Source organism: Poeciliopsis prolifica, unplaced genomic scaffold, assembly GCF_027474105.1.
Source record: "Poeciliopsis prolifica strain line A6 unplaced genomic scaffold, Auburn_PproV2 SCAFFOLD053, whole genome shotgun sequence".
Lineage (NCBI taxonomy): Eukaryota > Metazoa > Chordata > Actinopteri > Cyprinodontiformes > Poeciliidae > Poeciliopsis > Poeciliopsis prolifica.
In genome coordinates, this window is record NW_026562428.1 from 638,446 (window position 1) to 664,578 (window position 26,133).

The following is a 26,133-nucleotide window of genomic DNA, read 5'->3' on the forward strand; positions in this document are numbered from 1 at the left end:
AAGTTCAGATTGTTGCAGGTATCGACAGTATCATTTCCACACTCAAAGCTTTACGTAAAGCAGGACTTTTTATAGCAATCCAGGAAGGTTCCGTTTTTCCCATATTACAACATCATAACATCACTTGTGATAAGCCTGACAGTTCCTCTTTTCCAACATACTTAATTAGTCAGAATCGACCAATCAGCAGGCAGAGTTGATGCCACTGTTGGTTTAAAGGGGCAGTGACAAGGAAGCACCTTCCAGTCTGAGGATCTGAGCACAGAGACAACTAGGTAAGAGACTCAAACTTTCTATTTCTGCTCTTTAACAATCTCTATCCATTTATAAAAAATTAAATGCATGTTTTTCTATTGTAAGTTTAAACTATATTGTTTTGTTGACATATTTGTTACACTCCAGAGAATCTGTACTGTTTTAATCTTGTAAAGTATTTGACATATTTCAGAATTAAAACCCAATTTTTTTTCTAATATAATACATTTGCTTGATTTCACTTTCCAGTATTGTGACAACCTATAATTCTCAACTTTTAAAAAAAAGCTATAAATGATGAAAAGATTAAAAACTTTTTGTATGCCCCTTTTCAATTTAGTAGTCTTTAGTGATAAACAAAATCGTTTACATTTTTACATTATTATAAAGAACACAAAAAAATATATTTTGTGTGTTTTCTTGGACTTAGATTTGAATAGAATAGAATAAAATCAAGAGCTTTTGAATGAATCTAATTTCTTGACAGCAATGAGAATAGTACAATCAACTTTACTTGTTACATTTTTGTCTCTCTGTCATGTTAAATTATTAAATATCACACAAAATTTGGATAACTTATTACTGATTCAGTTTATTAAATTACAGAAACCTGACATTTGGCCTGTGTGGTCTAAAAATCCTCTCTGCTTCCAAACTTTTTTATCACAAAGCTGGGGGTAAATTAAAGGTTCTGTTACTCATATGAGGTGAGGACAAATATGTTTTCTGGAACCTGGAATTTTCTGGAATTTTGTTTTTTACAGATAAAATGAGGCGTGCAGTGGGCGTTTTCTTCTTCTTGCTGACTCTCTGTCAAGGTGAGGACACGAACACAGTCCGTGTCTGAAAACTTTTGGACGTCCCTAATAGCAGACAGCTTATACAAATGTGAGCAGATTTCCACACTTTAGAGACATTGTTCATTGCTAATCCATTTCCATATTTACTGGTATTTCCCAGGAGAGGCCTTGGAATGTAACTACTGTTACTCCTCCAGCAGTTCGCTCTGCCAGCCCACCGGCACTCAGACATGCTCAAGAAACCAGAATGCATGTGGTGCTGTCATCCTAACAGGCGCCATCAGTGAGTACTCAAGAAGAGCAGCATAATTTGTTTGAACATTCATTCTGATCATTAGAATATAAACTGGTTTATTTTGTCTTTTAAAATGCAGAAGTGCTACTGCTCAGACATGTTTCTCGTTGGTTTTCTGATTTCAGGCAGCTCCTTTCGCCAGTGCATGAACATGGCCGTATGCCAGGGCTTCATCTCCACACCAGGAGCGTATGCAATATGCTGCAGCACCAACCTCTGCAACTGAGCCTCTTCACAGCAACCTGAAGCCACTGATTTCTATACAGGCTTCATATTACTGTTGCATTAAAATCAGAAACTACTTCATTTTCTGATTTTAAACAAATAAACATGTATGTGTTAGATCACACTTGTGTATGTGTGTTTCTCATTTATATCCTTGCTTTGTTAAGTTGGTTCTTTCATCAGCATTAGTTCTTCAGTTGCAGTGGATGAGACCCCGCAAGGACAAGTGGATGTAGATAAAAGTTCTGAACAAAAGTGGTTTGTGTTTTTTTTTTCTTTCATGAAATTCCACTTCCTAACCAATCACATTCTATCTTAGACAAGGCAGGCACATGTGGTTGATGTAACTGCATAATTAGACAGAGTGAAAGCAAAAGCATGGATTTGTTACTGAAGACAAGAACATTTCAATCTGAGCATCTGTACAGAAAAGACTTCTCAACCCACCAGCTAACAGGTAGAAGAAAACTTCGACTGCAAAATCTTTGTTTTTAGAATGTTTTTCTTAATGCAGCTTCACTTGTGAGAGCTCCACAGACAGTGTTTCAGATTGACTTTCCTTGGTTCGCTGTCTTTATTCTCTTTGTCCTCCATGTTTTTAATGCTATCACTGTTATTGTAAATAATTGAGGAACATTAATGTGAGATGAGTAGTTGCATTACACACATGTATTTATGTTATACTGCACCATACTCACTAATGGTCCTGATCTTAAGGTAAACTAGTTAAAAGGCTTCAGTGTTAACTTCCTCATGGTCTTGAGTTCCATCTTGTACAGAAACTAGTTAGAAAGAGTAACAATATATTGTCTAGTTAAACCCTGCTGTCTTTGACTTGTTGTTATTGACATGGATTAGACAAGTGTCAGGTTTTTGTCAAGCAAGTCCATCTCAAGTGGAAAATCTTCAACAGTGAATCCAAGTCAAGTCTTAAGTTTTTTGGAGACAAATCTGAGTCAGCTGAAGTTTTTAGAAGCCATGCGTTAGTCTCCGATGTCTGTTTCTCATCCAGTCAGCTTCCAATATGGCATTTCTGCAGGTTGGGTCTTCAAACCCATGACTGTTCATCAATCAATTGTTGCTGCTGTTTGCCATGAATTTCTGCAAAAAGTGAACTGGACTAGATTGACCTGCGCAGGTCCAACTGAAGAACACTGCTTACTTTTAGTTTCACTCTCTTTTTTGCAGACTGACAATGAGGTTTGTAGCGGGTGTTTTCTTTCTCTTGATGACTCTGCACCAAGGTAAGCATGTATCGCTTCCCTGTTTCAACCTAAAGTGAGACCCAACAGAGACAAAACTTTAACAGAGCCGCACAGCATGAGCATAATGTCATTGTATGGCCTTTTTCATTTAAGGTCATTCTGAAATTTTACTAAATACTATGAAAGAGTTGCATTCATTATGGATCAATAATTACTGTTACAGTTCAAAACAGATATAACAATTTTTCTAAGTCACAAAATGATTTCTACTTTCTGAAAGTCAAAACAATTGGCACAGAAGGTTTAATTATTTTCTTCAAAGTCCGAAGTCTCAAACAAGCTTCTCTGTAGAATCAATGGTCTACAAAACGCCATAGCTATTAGTTGTGAAATTCTTTTTATGTGTGTCATTTCCAGGAGACGCGCTGAGATGTAAATCATGTTTCTCCTGGTCCAGTGAACTCTGCACCCCCACCAGCATCCAGACTTGTCCAGTAGGACAAGATGCCTGTGGTGCTGTCATCCTTACAGGCCCAGTCCGTGAGTTCTCTATAAAAACTGCTGCTCAACATTGTACTTTATTTTATGAGTGACAAAGCCATATTTTATAAAACATATCAAAATCTAAAACAATGTATTTTTAATTCTAGAAAGCTCCTTTCGCCAGTGCATGAACATGGCCGTGTGTCGGGGCTTCATCTCCACACCAGGAGCGTATGCAATATGCTGCAGCACCGACCTCTGCAACTGAGCCTCTTCACAGCAACCTGAAGCCACTGAGTTTCTATACAGGCTTCATATTACTGTTGCATTAAAATCAGAAACTACTTCAGCTGTTGGAATCAACGGCAACTTTGAATCAACGAATCAGTATGAATAATTTGAATCTGATGACAGTATAGGGTTTCCCAAAGACAAACAAATAAACATGTATGTGTTTGATCACACTTGTGTATGTGTGTTTCTCATTTATATCTTTACTTTGTTGAGTTGATTCTTTCACCAGCATTCGTTCTTCAGTTGCAATGGATGAGACCCTGCAAGGACAAGTGACTGTAGACATAAGTTCTGAACAAAAGTAGTTTTTTTTTTCTTTCTTTCACATAATTCCACTTCCATGTATAATTAGGCAAAGGGGAAGTAAAAGCATGGATATTTTGCTGTAGACCAGAACACATTTAAATCTGAGTATCTGTGCAGAAAAGACTTCTCAACCCACAATCTTACAGGCAGAAGAGAACTGCCTCGACTGCAAAATCTTTGTGGTTAGAATGTTTGTCTTCGTGAATTCTCTATCAAAACTGAAAATGTTAATGAAAATTTGTGCTGTATTTTATGAGTGACAAAGCCATACTTTATAAAACATATCAAACCTGAAACGATGTGTTTTTAATTCTAGAAAGCTCCTTCAGTCAGTCCATGAACATGGCTGTGTGTCAGGGCTTACTTTGTAGTTAACAGCTCTTTATGTATGAGATGATCAATAATGATGGTGAGGGACCAGACGAAGTGCAGCCCGAAGACTGCACGATGGTCCAGCAACTCCCGATATTCTGCACCTGACGTGCAGGTTCCGTCTGCCCCTCGCTCCGCAGCGTGTCAGTTTTTGTGGGCTGCAGAACCAGTTTTCTTCTCTGCCCTCTGCCCATCCAGCCTCCTTTTATTTTAATCAGCCTTGGCTGACACCTGTATAGGTGGCCAATTAGTGCTTTCCGTCTCCCTAGACAACCCCCGTCTTCAGTCTAGTGCGTTTGGATTGTTAAAGGGGAAAAAGGAAAAAGAAAAGCAACAAACCCAAAAAATAATCTATACATGCAAAGCACAAAAACAATGATTAACCATAAAAGAAAGCACAATCATATTTTCCCCTGTACAACACTGACCTCGACTCGAGACATTGTGGCCAGGTGGGCAGAATACTTCGAAGACCTCCTCAATCCCACCAACATGCCTTCCATTGAGGAAGCTGAGCCTGGGGACTCTGGGTTGGGCTCTCCAATCTTTGGGGACGAGTCGAACCTCGGATTCAGGAAGAACAGTGTGGTTTTCGTCCAGGTCGTGGAACACTGGACCAGCTCTACAACCTCAGCAGGGTCCTGGAGGGTGCATGGGAGTTTGCCCAACTGGTCCACATGTCTTTTGTGGACTTGGAGAAGGCGTTCAACCGTGTCCCTCGGGGAGCCCTGTAGGGGGTTCTCCGGGAGTATGGGGTACCTTTGATACAGGCTGTCAGGTCCCTGTATGACTGGTGTCGGAGTCTGGTCCGCATTGCCGGCAATAAATCGCGTTTATTTCTAGTGAGAGTTGAACTTCGCCAGGGCTGCCCTTGGTCCCTGATTCTGTTCATTACTTTCATGGACAGAATTTCTAGGCGCAGCCGAGGTGTTGAGGGGATCTGTTTTGGTGGCCTTAGGATCACATCTCTGCTTTTTGCGGATGATGTGGTTGTGTTGGTTTCATCGGGATGTGATCTGCAGCTCTCGCTGGAGCAGTTCGCAGTCAAGTGTGAAGCGGCTGCCGGGATGAGGATCAGTGCCTCCAAATACGAGACCATGGTCTTGAGCCAGAAAAGAGTAGAGTGCCTTCTCCGGGTTGGGGAGGATGTCCTGTCTCAAGTGGAGGAGTTCCAGTATCTCAGGATCTTGTTCACGAATGAGGGAAGAAGGGAAACATTTTACCATAAAATCAGTGTTTTAGTTTTCATTTTGGACAATTCAAAATGCAGCACACTGTGATCACAGAAAGCCCTTCACCATCATGACCCTGACTGTGCTCCCTCTGTAGCTCCACCCTTAGCTGGAAGCTTACTGTTGGGCTTTGTGATGCTCAGATCTGCTCACTTCTCCTCAGAGCAGGAAGGAAGATGCAGAGGCTGAGCAGAGGTACCTGGATGAGCTTGGTTCTGTGGATTGTTGTACTCTGTGGCAGCGGTGTGTGTGCTGGAAAACGGTACGCTGCTGCTGATGAAGGGGACTCTGGGTCAAAAAGTGTTTTCAGGGCAAGGTGTGTGTCCCGCTGCCTGAGCCTGCACAGCATGGCTGCACCCCTTATTCTCTTGAAGGTAAGGACAGGACACTTTGTTTTAGTCAGCAGATCAATTATGAGGTGTGTATTCTAATAGCTTTGTAGAATCCTGTCATTCCGGCAATATTTGAAAAAAATAAGTGACTGAAATTTGAAATTAAAAATAAATTGCTTATGTTTAAAGTAAAATTACTTCAATCTTTCAGACTCTACCAATAAATAAAAGAAGTGACACTGCAATCATTTCATCCAAATTAAGTTCTATATCTTGGGTTCATTGACATGATGATGTCCGTCATCTCAAACATATTAAACCCCCTAAATTTTAGGACGGTATTTCATCCAGTGGTTCTGTTCCTGCCAGGTCAAGAGCATGCAATGGCACGTGCCGTGTGCACCGGCGCATGCAGTGACACGGTTCTGAAGCTTGGCTGTTAGTCCTGACAGAGTGAGCCGTCCCTTCAGTCCTGAAGCCCAGCAGGACATTATTCGACTCAGCTCTCTTTCGCTTTACGCTCTATTTATTTATTGATATGCTGGGTCAGTGTTTAATACGCTCTCATTCTGGTGCTGTTAGTGCACTGACAATGTGTAAGCCAATAACATTTCACATTTTGTTAATTTATTAAATGTTTCAGTTATAAAATGACAGGAATTTATCAAATTTTTATCTTTAGACCTGAGCTCTGACTCTGGTTCCAACATAGCACCAACTAGGAGCTGGACCAACATAATAAAATGAATCTGTCACAGGTATTACATTTAAAGATTGTCCACAAAAGTGTGAATAAAAAATTTATTCACACTTTGTCCTGAAAAGGCAAAGTAAAGTGGACCTGGTCCGATTCTTTATTCAGTATTCACAGGTATTTTTGCTTTTACTGGATTTTTTTCAATATATATATCTAAATGCAGCTCAGGCAGCTGAGGTAAATAACCACAATGCTGCAAATCAACCAATTCAAACTGTCATAAAAAGCTGAAAGTATCATTTGGTAAGGATGCACTTACCAAATGATATCCATTTGGAAAGGATGCACTTTGGGAAACCAGGACTTGAGTAAGTTTAGAACTTTAAGGTGTTATTTTCAGTAAATGTTTAGGTGCAAAAATATGCATCTTTTTTCTGTTTTTTTGCATTTAAGAGAGATCTGTTCTAACATCATATAAAATCATGCATGTTACATTCAAAGCAACAGTGAAAGTGCATATTAAGGTGAAAGCTAAGAGTCGATGTGTGAAGTGTACCAATACACTTTTTGATCAGGAAAAACTGCCGAAATGTCAAACAAATGTGTGTTTCTACAAATTTTTGTGATACTTTTTACATTTCAAGTGGCCAAAACGATCACATTATTGTCAGATATCAACCGTTATCACATTCTTTCCTAAGTTAAATCCATTTACAGCAATTAGCCAGACTGGTGTGACAGACAAAAACAGCTGTGATTAGTCTTTTTTAGACAAAAGGAGTTGTAACATTTTCCTGTATACTGTATGTGTACAAAGACCAACTTTTTGCCTTTGTCCTCCATCTTGTTCTCCTCAGGGTAATGGATCGCTGGGTTGGTGCCATGGTAACAAACAGTGCTCCCAGGTAGGAAACAAGTACATTACATTTTTAATCTTTACTGCCGTTTGTATCATACATGTTACAAAAATTGCATCCGGTTATGATAATGCGTCACCTACCTTGTGATAAAAGAATGTAAAGAATAAATTAAGGTTTTAAAAAATAGCTTAAACAGCATTCTACTTTCTACAGAAAACACGTGAAAAACCTTCAGGATGTTCCTCACAAAGTTCTCTCTTGTCTTATTTCAGCGGAGTGAGATGATATAAAGAGGAAATGAAGCAGAAAACAAAATTAGATTGAAAAATGGGGCAGCGGCAGGAATGTCATTCTGTATTTTGTGGACATGCTGCAGGCAGATCAGTGAGGAGAAATTGGAGATGGCAGGGTTGCAAAGCGGCTACCAGTCTGACTTTAGTGTAGTTCCTTTATATTTCTGTTTTTGCCCTTTGGGTTTTCAAAAGTTGAGTCTGAGAATATTGTGTCATTACAGACTTGATATGCCAATTTCCATTTGGAATTGGCGTCTGAGGATAGAACTGAAGGAAAATGTTCCATAGTAAAAACGTAACACATAGCAACTTTTGCAATGCATTGCTAAAGAGTTGTTCCCTCCAATTAAACTCATAACACAATTCATAACAGTTGTATATATATTTTTAAGAAAGTTCAGCAAAAATGATTGAAAAATATTCAGATTGCTTCTACAACTTTAAGATGACTCACTCTCATGTCCTTGTGATGTTTCATTCCCACTGTTTCTCATTACAGCATAAAATTACACCATAGTGTCCATGCTGTTAACTCTGTGGGCTGCAGAAGTAGCCAGAGGAAAGAGCTTTGTTATTTCCCTCAGTCTAATAAATTTAGAGCAACTTTAACTGTCAGTTAGGAGAACTAAACTGATGTAAATCCAGCTAAATTATTTACCACAACAATATGATTACCATTATGTCCACAGTGTCTGAAGCCATGCGTGCATGACTGGAAGATGAAGAAGAGAAGTGACTGCAGAGAACTTTGTGAGGTAAGCTGCTACATACAATCCATCTTTTCTGTGTTTTAATGTATTATCAAAAGGATTTTGACCAATTAATACACTTTAACTATGCAGCAGGTGCTTCAGAGGAAGCAGTGGGAGTGTGTGGCCAGCTGTCACTTCCTTCACTCAGTCCTGGCAGCGAAGCAGGGCAGCTGTCCACCACCAGAGGGAGCCAGTGGGTTTGCAGCCGCGTGCATAGCAGGTTGTGACCATGACAAGCAATGCTCTATGCAGAAGAAGTGCTGCTTCAATGGTTGTGGACACACCTGCCAGCCTCCCAAAGACCTATACAAGGGTACTCTTAAAAAAAAAAAAAAAAAAGTAAAATGATATGCCTGATAGGTTTATTCGCAATATTTTAGTTGATTGAAGTTTTACATGTACATTTACATTTTAAGACAACACCTCTCTGCTTCTTTTTGTGACATCACGAGGAAATTATGAAGCGACATCAACCAGGAAATCTTGGACACTGGTCATCCAAGCGGACAAATCCCCCTGCATACCAAATTATCTGAAACTTTGTCGGTTCGATATTGATCTTGAGTGAACGCTGCCGTTTTCTCAAAATTAACATGACAAAGCAGTTTAGAACACAAAAACGCTGTTCTACCCTCAAATTTTTGTCTTTAAAAAACAATTTTCTGTAAATGTTGCATCCAGGTGTTCCTCTGAAACCAAAGAAGGACCTGAGCTTTGAGGAATCTCCCTCCGGGCACCTGACCGTCAGCTGGTCGTCCCGTTTGAACGCCTCCTCCGAGCCAGTGGTCTACATTCTGCAGAGGAGGTGGAACTTTGGCATCCAGCCCGGTGAGGACACCGCCACCCCCTGGGAGGAAGAGACTCAGGTCAGTTCTCTGACACCAACAGAAATGAATGCAAACAATCTGTGGGGAAAACTTTACATTTCAAGGCTTTAGATTTTTAGTAGGAGCTTCACTTTACATCGTATTTTCTGCTGTTTCTCGTCTCAATCTACCCCAGACCACAGAGTTGGGGGCGAGTCTGTCTGACAGCCGGCCTGGTCGTTGGTATCAGTTCAGAGTGGCGGCTGTAAACCTCCATGGGACCAGAGGTTTCACCACTCCGAGCAAACACATCCGCACTAACAGAGGTCACACTGTAAATCTGTTGTTCCTGACATATTACACGCCAGCTAAAGTCTGTAGTTCGTTCATTAAGCCAATGCATTGTGTGAAAATAAGAACCCTGTTCAAACTCAGACCCCTCCAGTCCGCCGGCCCCGTCTGAGCTGAGAGTTGCCGACATGAACTTTGGCCCTGGCAGACTCGTGAGAGCAAGGATCATCTGGGACATTCCGACAGACCTGGACGTTCCCGTCCACCACTACAAGGTCAGCTGGAGCTGGACAGCAGCTGGACACTCATCCGTGACCAAGAGGAGGAAGACAGTCAGAGAGGTAAGAGCTGGGAAATACGGGAATAAATGATTATTCCTCAAAATTTAAAATATTGTTTCCAAGCTGACAGTGTGATGCATTAATACTTTTTGCTTTAGCCAAGTTGCTTACTTACTTCTACAAGTTTGCTTGTCTGTGTCTCTGAAGAACCAGGTGGAGCTGAGCAGCATGAGGTCCAACAGGAAGTACAGTGTGGAGGTCCAAGGTGTGTCCCACTGGGGACAAACAGAGCTCAAAGGTCCTCCAGCTGTTCTCCATTTCATCACCCAGAGGAGTAATTATGAATATTTGAAAGCCACATAACAAAGCAAACTCTTTTCTTTCCACACACATTTTTAAAAATGTTTCAATGAATTGCTCATGTTTCCTGTCGAAGCTTTCAGTCCCGCACCACCACATCCTGCAGGCGGCATTCTAGACGTTGGGACTCCGTTCTACCAGGACGGTCAGCTACGTGTTCATGTGTACTGGCAGACCAGTTCAGGTTGGTATGGTCTGAGAATTAGTTATATAATCACTGGAACAGATGCAGTGTGTTTGAGATGTTGCCTAAAATATGTCCGTCTGACCTCTGACCTGAAACTGAACATGATTTCCCAAAACCTCATGTTGTTTTTAATCACTTCATGTAAATATAGCTAAGTTTTAACATATAGTATTCACAAATTACTTTAATTTTAAACTTGAAGTAATCCAGTTTAGCTCCTGTTAAAATATCTTCATTTCTCGTTCCTTGAGCGTTTTTCTTTTCCACCACAACATTAATGTGATTTTTTTTTCATTTTGTAGATTCTTCAGTTGAATTCTACAGACTTCGCTGGGGACCTGAGAGCTGCACACACAACCTTACCAAACCCACAGAGAAGACCAGAACAAGAGTGAGCTACCATTTTCCTGTCATGGCAGGATTGTTCTCAAGAAAAAGCAGGAATTGCTTTTCATTTTCCTCACCAGCAAACTCCCCTCTCAAAGAACGGAATGTTTAATTAGGGAAAATTGCACTTTTATGCCCTCTCTCTGATTTAGAAGAACTTTGTCAGTCTGCAAGGCCTGCTCTTCTCCTGTAAGTACAAAGTCGTTCTGCAGCCAGTCAGCTCAAAGAGTCGTCCTCCAGCAGCAAGCTCCAGTTTCTTCACTCCTTCCTGTTCCGGCATCCAGGCTAAGAGCCCCAAACCCATCCACTGTGCTGGAGAGACGGGTATGATATGTCTATTAGTACAGCGAAAAATTAAAAAACAGTGTTTAATCAGTCTGCATCAGAATTCACTTGAACTCCTAAGCGAAACATTTAAAATGAAATGAGGAATGTTGAAGTTTACAAATATAGAAATACTTCATCTTTTAACACATCAGCAGGACTTTGAATCAACACATGGACAAGCTGGTCATATTAGATTAAACAAAGCTTTGCACAACTTATTTCCAGTAAATTTGCAACTTTTGGTTATATTCCGTCTTTATTCTAATAATATTCTGACTTTTCTCATAATTCAAAATAAAGTCTAACATTCCCTGTTTGATCCGCTCTTCCAGCTGAGCCACCGGAGTTCATCCGCATGAAGGTTGTCAACCTGACAGCGTCGTTTCAAGCTCACCGTGACAACGTGTCGGCCATCTTTAGCTGGGATTTGGCCGTGACTCTTTCCAACCAGCAGCTGCTTGGTTACCAGGCAACATGGATGGAGGTTGTTTCGCCCAAACGCCACAGCAACAGGAAGTCGCCTCACAGCCTGATCTCTCAGTCTCAGATCTTACCTCCGGTCAGTAAACTTCTTTGGTCGCACAAAGATGACCTCTAATGATTTATTAGGCTTGTAAATGTAGAACAGTTGGTAATTTTTCCATCCCAACTGATGCCTGGCTTCTTGTTTCAGGACAGTAATGTTCTGATTGTATCGGGCTTGCAGCCTGCCAGTGTGTACCGCCTGGAGGTTCGGGTCATCTCGGCCGAGGGCGAAGGCCCTGCAACCAGCCGCACCTTTCAGACTCCTGGGCACCAGAGCATTGCAAAGCAAAGTGAGAGCTCACACTGATCGTCTGAATACGCTTTGAAACATTCCTCAATGTGCTTCTTCCTTTCTTTATTATAAACTTTCTGCACTGCTCCAGTTATGGCTATTTATTTTTGTCAGTGTTTCCTTAGTGGACTTTATATTTTCAGTCTAAAAAAAAGCTAAAAAATATATGGAAATAGCTTACAATAAAAAGTCATTTCTAAAGTAAATACACTTATTTTTGTGTGTATGCACTGCTCTTCCTGAAAGCCTGAGCTGCTGTTTCAACTCTTATTCTGAAAATTTCCTCAGTTCCTGCTCAGGAACTGAGGTCATGCAGTCCAGCCTGCATGACCTCAACCTCCTGATGTAGCAGCAGTGAAGACCTGACTGAGTTAAGAAGGAGGGTTTCAGGATTCAACAGAGTTGTGGGGTATTTTAAAGTTTCATGGGGGTTCAACCTTCAGCTCAAAAACTGGTTCCTTACATTTACATAATGAGACACAGAATGAAGTCTGAAAATCAGAAACTTCGAAAGTTTTAAACAAAAATGTCAGACTTCTGGAAAATGCGTTAATTATTTATTTATTACATTCAATACTTAGTTGGATCTCCTTTTGCACAAATTGCTGCATAAATTCAGCTGAGCATGGAGCAGATCAGCCTGTGATCTGCTGAGGTATTCTGGTGGATTTTTATTCTTCCATAATCACCAAAATTACAAGAAATAAAAGCCTGCAAAATATATCGAGAATAATGAATTTATGTTTCTTTTATAGATTTATTGCTCTGAGTCACAAAAATATTAAACTGCTACACAATATTGTGATTTTTTTTTTAATACACTTGTAAATGTGTTCAGAATGTGATCTTGGACCTAACGTTTAAGAAATAATTCAGGAACCATGATGTGACGCTAAAACGTCAATTTCAAGCAAATTCTGTTTCTGACGTTTTGATGACGTCAGAAAACTGGCTGCAGCAGCCAGCGTGTGTGTCTGCGTATGCATGCTGTACGTTTTCATGAATTGTAGTTTTGAAGCAAATGTCCCTCTGTTGTACAATCCAGGAAGCCATCTGTAGATCATGCATGAAAAGTCTGTTCATGTCCTTGGCAAATATCTCAAACATTTAGAATGCATACGGCCGTTGTGCCTCCTAGAAAACATATAGCCTGTATGAAAATGCTGCTTTTTCCATCAGAAATCAATTTTATGCACCAATATAAATCTGTTTTGCATGTGTTTAAAAATTAGTAAATGTTTTAATACTGTTGAAAATGTCGTGTATCAAACAGTTGTCTCATTCTTTGACAAAGAGGATGTCAGTGAAAATGTGGGATTAAAAACGCAGATAACATAAAAGGTATTTTTATTCCTAATTCAGTACACAGCTAATAAGACTCAGCTCACATTCCTGGTAAATTGTGTTGACGGAAGAATGAAGCAGCCATGCGAGCGCCTTCTGCAGACAGTGAGAACTTGATCACTCATCCTCTGCATCAAAGTGAGGAGGAAGGCGACGCGGCGGCTCCTCTTGGTGCTCTCCAGTCTCCGGCCTCATTTTCAGCTCCTTCATGGCCGTCTGAACCAGCTGCAGTCGGTTTTCTCTGAGTGAACGCCTCAGTTTTGCTCGTCTGTTCTGGAACCATATCTGATAAGAAACGATCTCGTAACTCGTCTTTAGCATCACTTTTTGTCTCACACTTTTAGTACTTGCATGTCTTTAAGTAGCAACATGTGCTTAAAAGCATCTGTTTGGCTACTTTTAAGTCTCCATGCATCTACAAACTTGGAGACCTTCGTCTTTTTTAACAGTTGATGTCATTTTTAAGGAAACTGTCTGAACCTGGATTCGGTCCTCATCCAGATCCAGCCTCCCCGCCAGCTGCTCCCTCAGCTGGATCCCTGGATAGCAATCGACTCGGAACACCGTCTCCAGAGCCTTCACCTGATGAAGCAGAATCAAAACTGGGTTTGTAAAAAAAAAAAGCTGCTTGATCAGATCCCAGTTTCCAGGTTAAACGGATGACAGAACACCTGGCTGCTGCTGAAGGCCGTGCGCGGCCGTCGTCCAGTATACCAGCTCAGTTTGGGTCCGGTTCGGTTCTGTAGCGGAGTTCCACGAATGTTTTGCTTACAGCAGAAACTTTTCTCTCTGCTCCCTCTCTCTGCTTCAAATTCTGAGGAGATTTGAAAAAATGATTTAATATAAAAATAAAAACAAATAACTCAGACACGAATCCATGAAAAGTATTTTATTCCAAAGTGACCATCAACTCTGACCAGCCTGCCTGTTCCTGCTGGAAGTTCTTACTCATATAAAGAGTTTTATTTCTATTTCAATCTCATCCCACTAAAAAAAAAAACACTTCTTCTAACCTCCAGCACAACCTTTCAGACTCTTGACAGAGTTTATACGCATGAGTGAATCTTCTTTGGTTATAGATTTCTATCTGAATTTATATATTTCTAGATATTTTTATAAGCTGGTACCGCAAAAGAAAGTAAGCAAATTGATGGACCAATGGATTAATGACAGACGAATTGGAAACATTTTGAAAATAGCAACATGCTGTTCAAATTTGATTTGACTTCCAGACTGAAAAGAACAATTAATTAAAAATGTACATATATGTTTTTTCTTTCACTTTCATAAATCACAATAAAATAAACTGGTTTGCAGACTTTTTTAAAAGAAAAACATATTTTAATGAAGGTTGTTAATTATTCAACAAGTCAACCTGTAAACCAAAGTAAAGAAATAGTCAAACCTTCAAACAGTTGTGACTGTTCTAACTGAAAACAGAACGGATTAGTCCTGACGGTGAGTTAGAAAATCATTCTCCTCACCTGTCCAGGGTCGGTGGAGTTTCAGACTCTTCCCAGGGTTTTCCTGATCCAAGTCCAGAATCCGATCCATACAAAATGCTGAGCGGCGTTCTTCTTTCAAGGGAGTCACAGCGCCTGTTATGCCTGTTATGGAGAAGTGAGGCATTTCTTGAAAGTCACTGACTCACAAATAGTTCTGAAAGGTCAGAAATATATCATTAATGATCTCAGTGTCAGAGGAAATCTTTCACACTGCCTTGCTGGTCCATGGGAAACTAATGTGAGAGGATGAAGACAAGTGCTGGTTTTAAAGGGAGTGAAGGATTTAAACTGGCCTCCAATTAGAAGTAAGAAGTGTTTTTCCATGTGAATGAGATTCCCTGATGCTCCATACATCAGCTAATCTCAGCTAATGCAACGTGTGCCGCTGATATTCAACTTTTCTTAATTAATATGGATGAAATTAACAATGTGTTTCCGTATTTCACGTATGAGATGTTTCTGTAAAACTATCCCCATGACATGAACACAATGCAACAGTGCATTTCTTTTCTTCTAAATTACCAAAGTAGAAAATGAGTTTAGTTCTGAGCTGCCGTTGTAGGGCCGAGGCAAAGTTGAAGCTAATAAGAATGACAATGATGGCAGGAATAACAACCCGGTGAGACCCAGTAATGCTATTAGCCTGATCTGAATGCGTTGTGATGCAGATGAAGCTCGTACAGTGTGAATGCAGTCTGAAGCAGCTGGGAGGAAAAAAGCTTTTCAGAACTGGATTAGCTCCCACTAAAGGCGTACAGCAGCTTTAAACCAACAACACACTTATTTATTTATCCTTCAGTGGGAGGATAAATATATAAGTGACGGGCTCTGGGTCAATTTGTACTCCCATTTCATCCTCAAATGACACCATTTTCCTCTTTCCTACTTTCGATTTATAGCTGTCAACTCACTATTTAGGTACACTGGTTGAACAGTAGACATGTCGTTGCTCCTTATTTCTATTCATTTTTGCTTTTATCGGCTTTTGAGTCTGTTGACTCAGAGTATGACAAATGACGGTAGCTGTTGATTGTTTCAGTTCCATTTTTTACCTTTGTCGTTTTTGGAGATGAAATTGTATATTTTTTCTATTCACATCTGCTAAAGGAGTGTTTCTACTTTTAACGATCAGCAATTTACTAACTGACTGGGATTCAAACTCACAACTTTCTGGTGGCAATGCAACAGTGCCACAACCTGCGACGCCACATAGCAATGGTAATGACATTATCACTGATTATTTCAGGGTTTTCTTGATTTTGTTCCTGATTTTCATTCCCTCACTGTGATACATGCTCTAGTTTAAGAGTTACCATCCTGAAACTTTCGCTTGGGCCCCATCTAAAGCACAAATCAAATGTAGCCATTTTGTTGAATTGTGTTTAACTAGGACACAAATGTTGCAGGACAGTAGTTCTGCAACATCCCTGTGCTCTTAATGTTCCCCTGTGTCACATTGCAATCGCTGCTTCAGTGTACTTCCTGAACCAGTTTGACCATCAGCTTATGACATTAACTCTTTAATTGGGAAAAAGTCAAAATTTTCCCCTCCTGCAGAGCATATATTTTTCTGACACTGCAATAGGGTTCAATCATTCTCTTCTGAAAGATGCCATTTTGTTTCTCAAAGGTTCCTCAAATGATTTTAAACTAAAACTCCTATAACTGGTGAACCTGAAAGTCAGGCTGCATGTTGTCTGTCCTCGTTTCCTGTTTTCTCTGAGAACAAAGAGCCAACAGACACTGTGGAAAAAGAGCGGCGTGCCTGGTGACGCTGCAGAGGGTTGGGTGGGAGGCGGGGGGTACTTCAAATGCCTTTCAGTCAGAGATGTACCATCCTGTCTGCTGCCTGCAGCACACTGTTGTTTGCATTCAACCAATCACTGTGTCCTGGTTTGGGGAACAGCTCATACTTTCAGTCACTCTGGATGGTGGCGTTGCTTTTCCAGAGGGACTGATGTCTTCCTGACACCTGCCAGCCGAGGCCATCATGGATTGGAGTGTTGGCACTGTGGAGCTGCTGGGGGTTCTGCTCTCAGCAGGGGGCTGGCTTTGCTCTCTGTGCACAACTATGATGCCGTTCTGGCTGACACTCTCCACGGATCTGCTCCCTACTGAGAGTTTGGAGGTGGGATTGTGGAAGACCTGCGTTATTCAGGACATGGGCCTGCAGGAATGTCGACCATACAACAGCCTGCTGGGTCTGCCGCCAGACATAAAGCTGGCCCGGATTCTGATGTGTGCAGCTCTGGGTTTTGGGCTCATGGGCTCGGTGCTAGCCGTCCTGGGCCTGAACCTGATCAACAGCTGTTGTCGCAAGGTGGATGACCAAAGCTTCAAGAAGGTCCTGAAGACAGCAGGTGGGACGTTGAACCTTGCAGCTGGAATCCTGGTCCTGGTTCCAGTTTCCTACATAGCTCACCTGACTGTGGTGCGATTCTTTGATGAGTCGGTGCCGGATGTGGTTCCTCGCTGGGAGTTCGGTGATTCTCTGTTCTGTGGCTGGACGGCTGGAGTTCTGCACCTGGTGGCGGGAACGCTGCTGCTGATTTCCTCTCTATATCTGCAGGAGCAGAACCGGAATCTACCAGTCCACATCCCACTGGTCCCAGTGTCGCAGAGACAACGGTCGCTCAGAATCAATACTGAGTACATCTAGAGAAATAATCAGGAGAAAGTATCTGCTTTCACATTGTTGGAAATCTGACTTGATGTAACGATTTGAAAAGTTATTTGTGGAAAATTTCCAAGATTCTTTCTATGTGTACAAAGATGTCTGTTTGTTGGAGCCAAAGAAACAAAAAGCTGCTATTTCCTGTTTCCTCTCATTTAACAACCTTCAGCATTCTATCTTTATCTGTAGACACTGTTAACTGACAATTTAATCAAGACACAAGGATACTTTCTGCTTCATTTTGATCTTTGAAAACATCAGTGACTGCAGATCAGTGCTGGAAAGGTTTGAAGAAAAGAATAAACTCAAAGAAGTGAAAAATCACTGTACAGATTATCATGGTTAACATAAAGCATTACTACTTATGACTAATATATATGTAATCCATGCATGTAAATACAATGTAATGTAATTGTTACACCACCAGAGGGCTATAAATCACCATCAACAGAGTTAATTTCCTTCATAGTTACAAATAATCTTGTTTACCTTTCAGCCTAACTAATAACTTGGATCATAATAGGTTTATTTGTGTTTGTTTATTTATGTTATGTTCTGAAGTCAAAGATAAATGTTTAATTGTCACTAGATTAAAGATCACAAACTGGCCTGAAATGTTTCTGGAACTGTTTTCAATCTCATCTTCAATTTAAGAGTTCAACAAAATTGTGGTTTTTCAGTCAAGACTGTTTCACCCTGATTCTTTAGAGGTTATTATTATAATCCCATTATTGCATGTATTCCAGAGAATTTTCTTTGATGGGTTTTTTTTTTCAGCTCAAAAAGGAAACATCCCTGAACAAAATTGTAGGGAAGTTCTTAATTACTCAGTAATTAGCATATTCTCCAGGTGCACAGCAATCAGATTGTAAAAAGAGCTACAAGATATAAAAATAATCAGGAGCTGAAGACAAATTTAGCAGACATAGTGACCCTCCATGTCGCTATGTCTGCGACCTGTTTTACATGTTTGTTGGTCTTCTGTAGATCTGTAAATATACCTTATATAGCAGGAAAAAAGAGAGTCCACAGACTCCTTGACAGCCATGACAACTCCAGTAACAAGTGATTTTTGTGACGTAAAACAAAAGTTAAAAAAATTACCATGTCCCTTAAATGGGCTCCATAGGAAATAAAACCATCTCAGCTAAAAATCACACACACACAAATTAATCATATTTGAATTGTTGAAACCATCATACCATCACTGAGTTGTTTGAAGTAAAAGATAGAAAGACCATAACCATTCAAATATCTCAAGAAACATGTTTTCTGGAGATGGCTCATTCTGATGTTTTCATCAGAATGAAGAATGAGTCATTGACAAAACTCCAAAGATGGATGAGGCCAAAGATGACAAATCCTCATTAGTATAGTGGTAAGTCTCCCAGCGTGTAACGGTGGAGACCAGTGTTCAACTCCCCGATGGGAGGTCTGTTTGTTCACTATATTTTATCTTGGTGAATTTCATTGACCACAGTGGTGGAATAGTCACATGATGTTATGAAATAAGCTTCCAAGGACATTGAAAAACTCCAAAAATGGATGAGGCTAAAACATAATTCCTGGTCAGTATAGTGGTAAGTATCCCAGCTTGTCACGTTGGAGACCATGGTTCAATTCCCCGACAGGGAGGTTCTTTTTTTCAGCTATCATTTAAAGAAGCTTCCGAGGACATCGAAAAGCTCGAAAAATGGATGAGGCCAAACCGTAACTAGTCCTCGTTAGTATAGTGGTAAGTATCCCAGCTTGTGATGTTGGAGACTGGGGTTCAAAAGAAGTGGTATTTCATAAATAATTACAGCATTCAGACATTTCAAAGTAGCGGGAGAATTCCTAGTTTTTTGTAACAATAGGCATTTGTTTACGAGCTGTTAATAGGAGACGAGCATGTTTTCTGGTAACGAATTGAAACGAAGTTTACGTTTCCTTTTCTTGTGAAATTTACGTACAGTGAAGCTCTTGTGTCTAAGAATTTAAGGAGTACTTCAAAAGCAATTATATTTTACAAATAAGAGAATTCAAACGTTTCAAAAAATCGGAAGAATTCCTAGTTTTTTCAACAATAGGTATTTGTTTACGAGCTGTTACTAGGAGACGAGCGTGTTTTCTGGTAACAAATTGAAACAAATTAACGTTTGTTTTTTTTGTAAAATTTACATACTGTAAACCTCTTGTCTCTTAGCAGTTAAGTGGTATGTCAAAAGCACTTATATTTTATAAATAATTACAATGTTCAGACATTTTAAAATAGTAGGGAATTCCAATATGCTTTCAACAATAAGCATCATTTGTTGACGAGCTGTTGCTAAGGGACGAGCGTGTTTTTTGTAACGAATTGAAACAACGTTAACGTTTGTTTTTTTTCTGTAAATTTTACGTACTATGAAGCTCTTGTATCTAAGCATTTAAGGAGTACTTCAAAAGTACTTATATTTCATAATTAACTAGTGATGAGACATTTTGAAATAGCGTAAGAATTCCAATGTTCTTTCAACATTAAGCATTATTTGATGATGAGCTGTTGCTAAGGGATGAGTGTTTTTTTCTGGTAACGAATTGAAACGAAGTTAGCGTTTGTTTTTTTAGTAAAATTTGTGCACTGTGAAGCTCTTGTCTCTCAGCATTTAAGTAGTATTTCAAAAGAACTTATGCTTAATAAATAATTAGTGTAGATACGTTTTAAAATATTTGAAGAATTCCTAGATTTTTTCAACAATAGGCATTTGTTTACGAGCTGTTGCTAGGAGACGAGCATGTTTTCTGGTAACGAATTGAAACAACGTTAACGTTTGTTTTTTTTCTGTAAAATGTACGTACTATGAAGCTCTTGTATCTAAGCATTTAAGGAGTACTTCAAAAGCACTTATATTTCATAATTATCTAGTGATAAGACATTTTAAAATAGCGTAAGAATTCCAATGTCTTTCAACATTAAGCATTATTTGTTGATGAGCTGTTGCTAAGTGATGAGTGTTATTTCTGGTAACGAATTGAAACGAAGTTAGCGTTTCCTTTTCTGGTAAAACTTAGACTGTGAAGCTCTTGTCTCTTAGCATTCAGGTAGTATTTCAAAAGAACTTATGCTTAAATAATTAGTGTAGACACGTTTTATAATAGTTGAAGAATTCCTAGATTTTTTCAAAAATAGGCATTTGTTTAGGAGCTGTTGCTAGGAGACGAGCATGTTTTCTTATAACGAATTGAAAAAAGTGAACGTTTGTTTTTTTAAATTTACCTGCTGTAATCCTCTTGTCTCTCAGCACTTAAGAAATATTTCAAAAGCACTTATGCTTAATAAATAATTAGTGTTAACACGTTTTATAATAGTTGAAGAATTCCTAGATTTTTTTCAAAAATAGGCATTTGTTTAGGAGCTGTTGCTAGGAGACGAGCATTTTTTTCTGGTAACGAACTGAAACAAAGTTAACGTTCGTTTTGTTTTTTTTAATTTACCTACTTGTGTCTAAGCATTAAAGGAGTACTTCAAAGCACTTATATTTCATAACAATTAATTAGTGTAGACACGTATTAAAATAGTTGAAGAATTCATTGAAAAGATCCAAAAATGGTTGAGGCCTAATCATAACCAGTCCTCGTTAGTATAGTGGTAAGTTTCCCAGCTTGTCACGTTGGAGACCGGGGTTCAATTCCCCGACGGGGAGGTTCTTCTTTTCAATTCCCCGACGGGAAGGTTCTTCTTTTCAATTCCCAGAGGGGGAGTTTCTTCTTTTCAGCTATATTCTAAAGAAACTTCTGAGGACATTGAAAAGCTCCAAAAATGGATGAGGCCAAACCATAACCAGTCCTCGTTAGTATAGTGGTAAGTATCCCAGCTTGTCACGTTGGAGACCGGGGTTCAATTCCCTGACGGGGAGGATCTTCTTTTCAATTCCCAGAGGGGGAGTTTCTTCTTTTCAGCTATATTCTAAAGAAACTTCTGAGGACATTGAAAAGCTCCTGAAATGGTTGAGGCCTAATCACAACCAGTCCTCGTTAGTATAGTGGTAGGTATCCCAGCTTGTCACGTTGGAGACCATGGTTCTATTCCCCGACGGGGAGGTTCTTCTTTAAATTCCCCGACGGGGAGGTCCTTTTTTTCAGCTATCTTTTAATGAAGCTTCCGAGGACATCGAAAAGCTCCAAAAAGGGATGAGGGCAAAAGATAACCAGTCCTCGTTAGTATAGTGGTAAGTATCCCAGCTTGTCACGTTGGAGACCGGGGTTCAATTCCCCGACGGGGAGGATCTTCTTTTCAATTCCCAGAGGGGGAGTTTCTTCTTTTCAGCTATATTCTAAAGAAACTTCTGAGGACATTGAAAAGCTCCAAAAATGGTTGAGGCCTAATCACAACCAGTCCTCGTTATTATAGTGGTAAGTTTCCCAGCTTGTCACGTTGGAGACCGTGGTTCAATTCCCCGACGGGGAGGTTCTTTTTTTCAGCTATCTTTTAATGAAGCTTCCGAGGACATTGAAAAGCTCCAAAAATGGATGAGGCCAAACCATAACCAGTCCTCGTTAGTATAGTGGTAAGTATCCCAGCTTGTCACGTTGGAGACCGGGGTTCAATTCCCTGACGGGGAGGATCTTCTTTTCAATTCCCAGAGGGGGAGTTTCTTCTTTTCAGCTATATTCTAAAGAAACTTCTGAGGACATTGAAAAGCTCCTGAAATGGTTGAGGCCTAATCACAACCAGTCCTCGTTAGTATAGTGGTAAGTATCCCAGCTTGTCACGTTGGAGACCATGGTTCAATTCCCCGACGGGGAGGTTCTTCTTTTCAATTCCCCTACGGGGAGGTCCTTTTTTTCAGCTATCTTTTAATGAAGCTTCCGAGGACATCGAAAAGCTCCAAAAAGGGATGAGGGCAAAAGATAACCAGTCCTCGTTAGTATAGTGGTAAGTATCCCAGCTTGTCACGTTGGAGACCGGGGTTCAATTCCCCGACGGGGAGGATCTTCTTTTCAATTCCCAGAGGGGAGTTTCTTCTTTTCAGCTATATTCTAAAGAAACTTCTGAGGACATTGAAAAGCTCCAAAAATGGTTGAGGCCTAATCACAACAAGTCCTCGTTATTATAGTGGTAAGTATCCCAGCTTGTCACTTTGGAGACCGGGGTTCAATTCCCTTACGGGGAGGTCCTTTGTTCAGCTAGTTTTTAATACGTTCTGGTAACGAACTGAAACGAAGCTAACGTTTGTTTTGGTTTTTGTAAAATTTCCCTAATGTAAAGCTCTTGTCTAAGCATTTAAGTAGTATTTCCAAAGAAGTGGTATTTCATAAATAATTACAGCATTCAGACATTTCAAAGTAGCGGGAGAATTCCTAGTTTTTTTAACAATAGGCATTTGTTTACGAGCTGTTAATAGGAGACGAGCATGTTTTCTTATAACGAATTGAAAAAAGTGAACGTTTGTTTTTTTAAATTTACCTGCTGTAAACCTCTTGCCTCTCAGCACTTAAGAAATATTTCAAAAGCACTTATGCTTAATAAATAGGTAGTGTTAACACGTTTAAAAATAGTTGAAGAATTCCTAGATTTTTTCAACAATAGGCATTTGTTTATAAGCTGTTGCTAGGAGACGAGCATGTTTTCTGGTAACGAATTGAAACAACGTTAACGTTTGTTTTTTTTCTGTAAAATGTACGTACTATGAAGCTCTTGTATCTAAGCATTTAAGGAGTACTTCAAAAGCACTTATATTTCATAATTATCTAGTGATAAGACATTTTAAAATAGCGTAAGAATTCCAATGTTCTTTCAACATTAAGCATTATTTGTTGATGAGCTGTTGCCAAGGGATGAGTGTTATTTCTGGTAACGAATTGAAACCAAGTTAACGTTTCCTTTTCTGGTAAAACTTAGACTGTGAAGCTCTTGTCTTTTAGCATTCAAGTAGTATTTCAAAAGAACTTATGCTTAATAAATAATTAGTGTAGACACGTTTTATAATAGTTGAAGAATTCCTAGATTTTTTCAAAAATAGGCATTTGTTTAGGAGCTGTTGCTAGGAGACGAGCATTTTTTCTGGTAACGAACTGAAACAAAGTTAACGTTCGTTTTGTTTTTTTTAATTTACCAAATTGTGTCTAAGCATTAAAGGAGTACTTCAAAAGCACTTATATTTCATAACAATTAATTAGTGTAGACACGTATTAAAATAGTTGAAGAATTCATTGAAAGGATCCAAAAATGGATGAGGCCAAATGATAACCAGTCCTCGTTAGTATAGTGGTAAGTTTCCCAGCTTGTCACGTTGGAGACCGTAGTTCAATTCCCCGACGGGGAGGTCCTTTGTTCAGCTAGTTTTTAAAGAAGCGTCCGAGGACATCGACAAGCTCCAAAAATGGATGAGGCCAAACCATAACCAGTCCTCGTTAGTATAGTGGTAAGTATCCTAGCTTGTCACGTTGGAGACCGTGGTTCAATTCCCCGACGGGGAGGATCTTCTTTTCAATTCCCAGAGGGGGACGTTCTTCTTTTCAGCTATATTCTAAAGAAACTTCCGAGGACATTGAAAAGCTCCAAAAATGGTTGAGGCCTAATCATAACCAGTCCTCATTATTATAGTGGTAAGTATCCCAGCTTGTCACTTTGGAGACCGTGGTTCAATTCCCCGACGGGGAGGTCCTTTGTTCAGCTAGTTTTTAATACGTTCTGGTAACAAACTGAAACGAAGCTAACGTTTGTTTGTTTTTTGTAAAATTTCCCTACTGTAAAGCTCGTGTCTAAGCATTTAAGTAGTATTTTCAAAGAAGAGGTATTTCATAAATAATTACAGCATTCAGACATTTCAAAGTAGCGGGAGAATTCCTAGTTTTTTGTAACAATAGGCATTTGTTTACGAGCTGTTAATAGGAGACGAGCATGTTGTCTGGTAACGAATTGAAACGAAGTTTACGTTTCCTTTTCTTGTGAAATTTACGTACAGTGAAGCTCTTGTGTCTAAGAATTTAAGGAGTACTTCAAAAGCAATTATATTTTACAAATAAGAGAATTCAAACGTTTCAAAAAATCGGAAGAATTCCTAGTTTTTTCAACAATAGGTATTTGTTTACGAGCTGTTACTAGGAGACGAGTAACAAATTGAAACAAATTTAACGTTTGTTTTTTTTGTAAAATTTACATACTGTAAACCTCTTGTCTCTTAGCAGTTAAGTGGTATGTCAAAAGCACTTATATTTTATAAATAATTACAATGTTCAGACATTTTAAAATAGTAGGGAATTCCAATATGCTTTCAACAATAAGCATCATTTGTTGACGAGCTGTTGCTAAGGGACGAGCGTGTTTTTTGTAACGAATTGAAACAACGTTAACGTTTGTTTTTTTCTGTAAATTTTACCTACTATGAAGCTCTTGTATCTAAGCATTTAAGGAGTACTTCAAAAGTACTTATATTTCATAATTAACTAGTGATGAGACATTTTGAAATAGCGTAAGAATTCCAATGTTCTTTCAACATTAAGCATTATTTGTTGATGAGCTGTTGCTAAGGGATGAGTGTTTTTTCTGGTAACGAATTGAAACGAAGTTAGCGTTTGTTTTTTTAGTAAAATTTGTGCACTGTGAAGCTCTTGTCTCTCAGCATTTAAGTAGTATTTCAAAAGAACTTATGCTTAATAAATAATTAGTGTAGATACGTTTTAAAATATTTGAAGAATTCCTAGATTTTTTCAACAATAGGCATTTGTTTACGAGCTGTTGCTAGGAGACGAGCATGTTTTCTGGTAACGAATTGAAACAACGTTACAGTTTGTTTTTTTCTGTAAAATGTACGTACTATGAAGCTCTTGTATCTAAGCATTTAAGGAGTACTTCAAAAGCACTTATATTTCATAATTATCTAGTGATAAGACATTTTAAAATAGCGTAAGAATTCCAATGTTCTTTCAACATTAAGCATTATTTGTTGATGAGCTGTTGCTAAGGGATGAGTGTTATTTCTGGTAACGAATTGAAACCAAGTTAGCGTTTCCTTTTCTAGTAAAACTTAGACTGTGAAGCTCTTGTCTCTTAGCATTCAAGTAGTATTTCAAAAGAACTTATGCTTAAATAATTAGTGTAGACACGTTTTATAATAGTTGAAGAATTCCTAGATTTTTTCAAAAATAGGCATTTGTTTAGGAGCTGTTGCTAGGAGACGAGCATGTTTTCTTATAACGAATTGAAAAAAGTGAACGTTTGTTTTTTTAAATTTACCTGCTGTAATCCTCTTGTCTCTCAGCACTTAAGAAATATTTCAAAAGCACTTATGCTTAATAAATAATTAGTGTTAACACGTTTTATAATAGTTGAAGAATTCCTAGATTTTTTCAAAAATAGGCATTTGTTTAGGAGCTGTTGCTAGGAGACGAGCATTTTTTCTGGTAACGAACTGAAACAAAGTTAACGTTCGTTTTGTTTTTTTAATTTACCTACTTGTGTCTAAGCATTAAAGGAGTACTTCAAAAGCACTTATATTTCATAACAATTAATTAGTGTAGACACGTATTAAAATAGTTGAAGAATTCATTGAAAAGATCCAAAAATGGTTGAGGCCTAATCATAACCAGTCCTCGTTAGTATAGTGGTAAGTATCCTAGCTTGTCACGTTGGAGACCGGGATTCAATTCCCTAACGGGGAGGATCTTCTTTTCAATTCCCCGACGGGAAGGTTCTTCTTTTCAATTCCCAGAGGGGGAGTTTCTTCTTTTCAGCTATATTCTAAAGAAACTTCTGAGGACATTGAAAAGCTCCAAAAATGGTTGAGGCC

General features: G+C 39.2%; 3 protein-coding genes, 1 long non-coding RNA gene and 2 other non-coding genes across 9 annotated transcripts; 4 read left to right on the top strand and 2 right to left on the bottom strand.

Moving 5' to 3' along the window:
• Positions 1–5,631: 5,631 nt before the first annotated feature.
• LOC129378796 (anosmin-1-like) lies at positions 5,632–13,241 on the top strand. Of its 4 annotated transcripts, none has more exons than XM_055059342.1 (13): positions 5,632–5,841; positions 7,354–7,401; positions 8,339–8,404; positions 8,492–8,714; positions 9,083–9,267; positions 9,404–9,533; positions 9,643–9,839; positions 9,987–10,113; positions 10,216–10,323; positions 10,629–10,717; positions 10,866–11,037; positions 11,373–11,599; positions 11,747–13,241. In XM_055059342.1, exons 1-13 carry the CDS (start codon positions 5,644–5,646, stop codon positions 11,870–11,872), a joined length of 1,896 nt encoding a protein of 631 aa, XP_054915317.1. In that variant the 5' UTR covers positions 5,632–5,643; the 3' UTR covers positions 11,873–13,241. The 4 variants fall into 4 exon arrangements, with proteins under 4 accessions (XP_054915317.1, XP_054915319.1, XP_054915316.1 ...); XM_055059344.1 differs by having other exon boundaries at positions 9,987–10,077; positions 11,714–13,240; XM_055059341.1 differs by having other exon boundaries at positions 8,495–8,714; positions 11,714–13,240.
• Positions 8,797–10,035, bottom strand: LOC129378799 (uncharacterized). The gene is made up of 3 exons (XR_008608102.1): positions 9,955–10,035; positions 9,747–9,846; positions 8,797–9,248 (listed from the first exon to the last, which is right to left on the bottom strand). It is a non-coding gene; the product is annotated as an uncharacterized LOC129378799 (long non-coding RNA).
• A 13-nt stretch (positions 13,242–13,254) lies between the features above and the next one.
• hesx1 (HESX homeobox 1) lies at positions 13,255–17,210 on the bottom strand. Its single transcript, XM_055059346.1, has 5 exons — positions 17,129–17,210; positions 14,686–14,808; positions 13,873–14,015; positions 13,682–13,783; positions 13,255–13,486 (listed from the first exon to the last, which is right to left on the bottom strand). The coding sequence occupies exons 2-5, from the start codon at positions 14,753–14,755 to the stop codon at positions 13,319–13,321; spliced, it is 483 nt and encodes a 160-aa protein (XP_054915321.1). The 5' UTR covers positions 14,756–14,808; positions 17,129–17,210; the 3' UTR covers positions 13,255–13,318.
• On the top strand, positions 16,619–17,888 carry LOC129378797 (putative claudin-24). The gene has a single exon (XM_055059345.1). It carries the CDS (start codon positions 16,697–16,699, stop codon positions 17,363–17,365), a length of 669 nt encoding a protein of 222 aa, XP_054915320.1. The 5' UTR covers positions 16,619–16,696; the 3' UTR covers positions 17,366–17,888.
• Positions 17,889–21,553: 3,665 nt separating this feature from the next.
• trnad-guc (transfer RNA aspartic acid (anticodon GUC)) lies at positions 21,554–21,625 on the top strand. The gene has a single exon. It is a non-coding gene; the product is annotated as a tRNA-Asp (tRNA).
• Positions 21,626–22,260: 635 nt separating this feature from the next.
• Positions 22,261–22,332, top strand: trnad-guc (transfer RNA aspartic acid (anticodon GUC)). The gene has a single exon. It is a non-coding gene; the product is annotated as a tRNA-Asp (tRNA).
• The last annotated feature ends 3,801 nt before the right edge of the window (positions 22,333–26,133 follow it).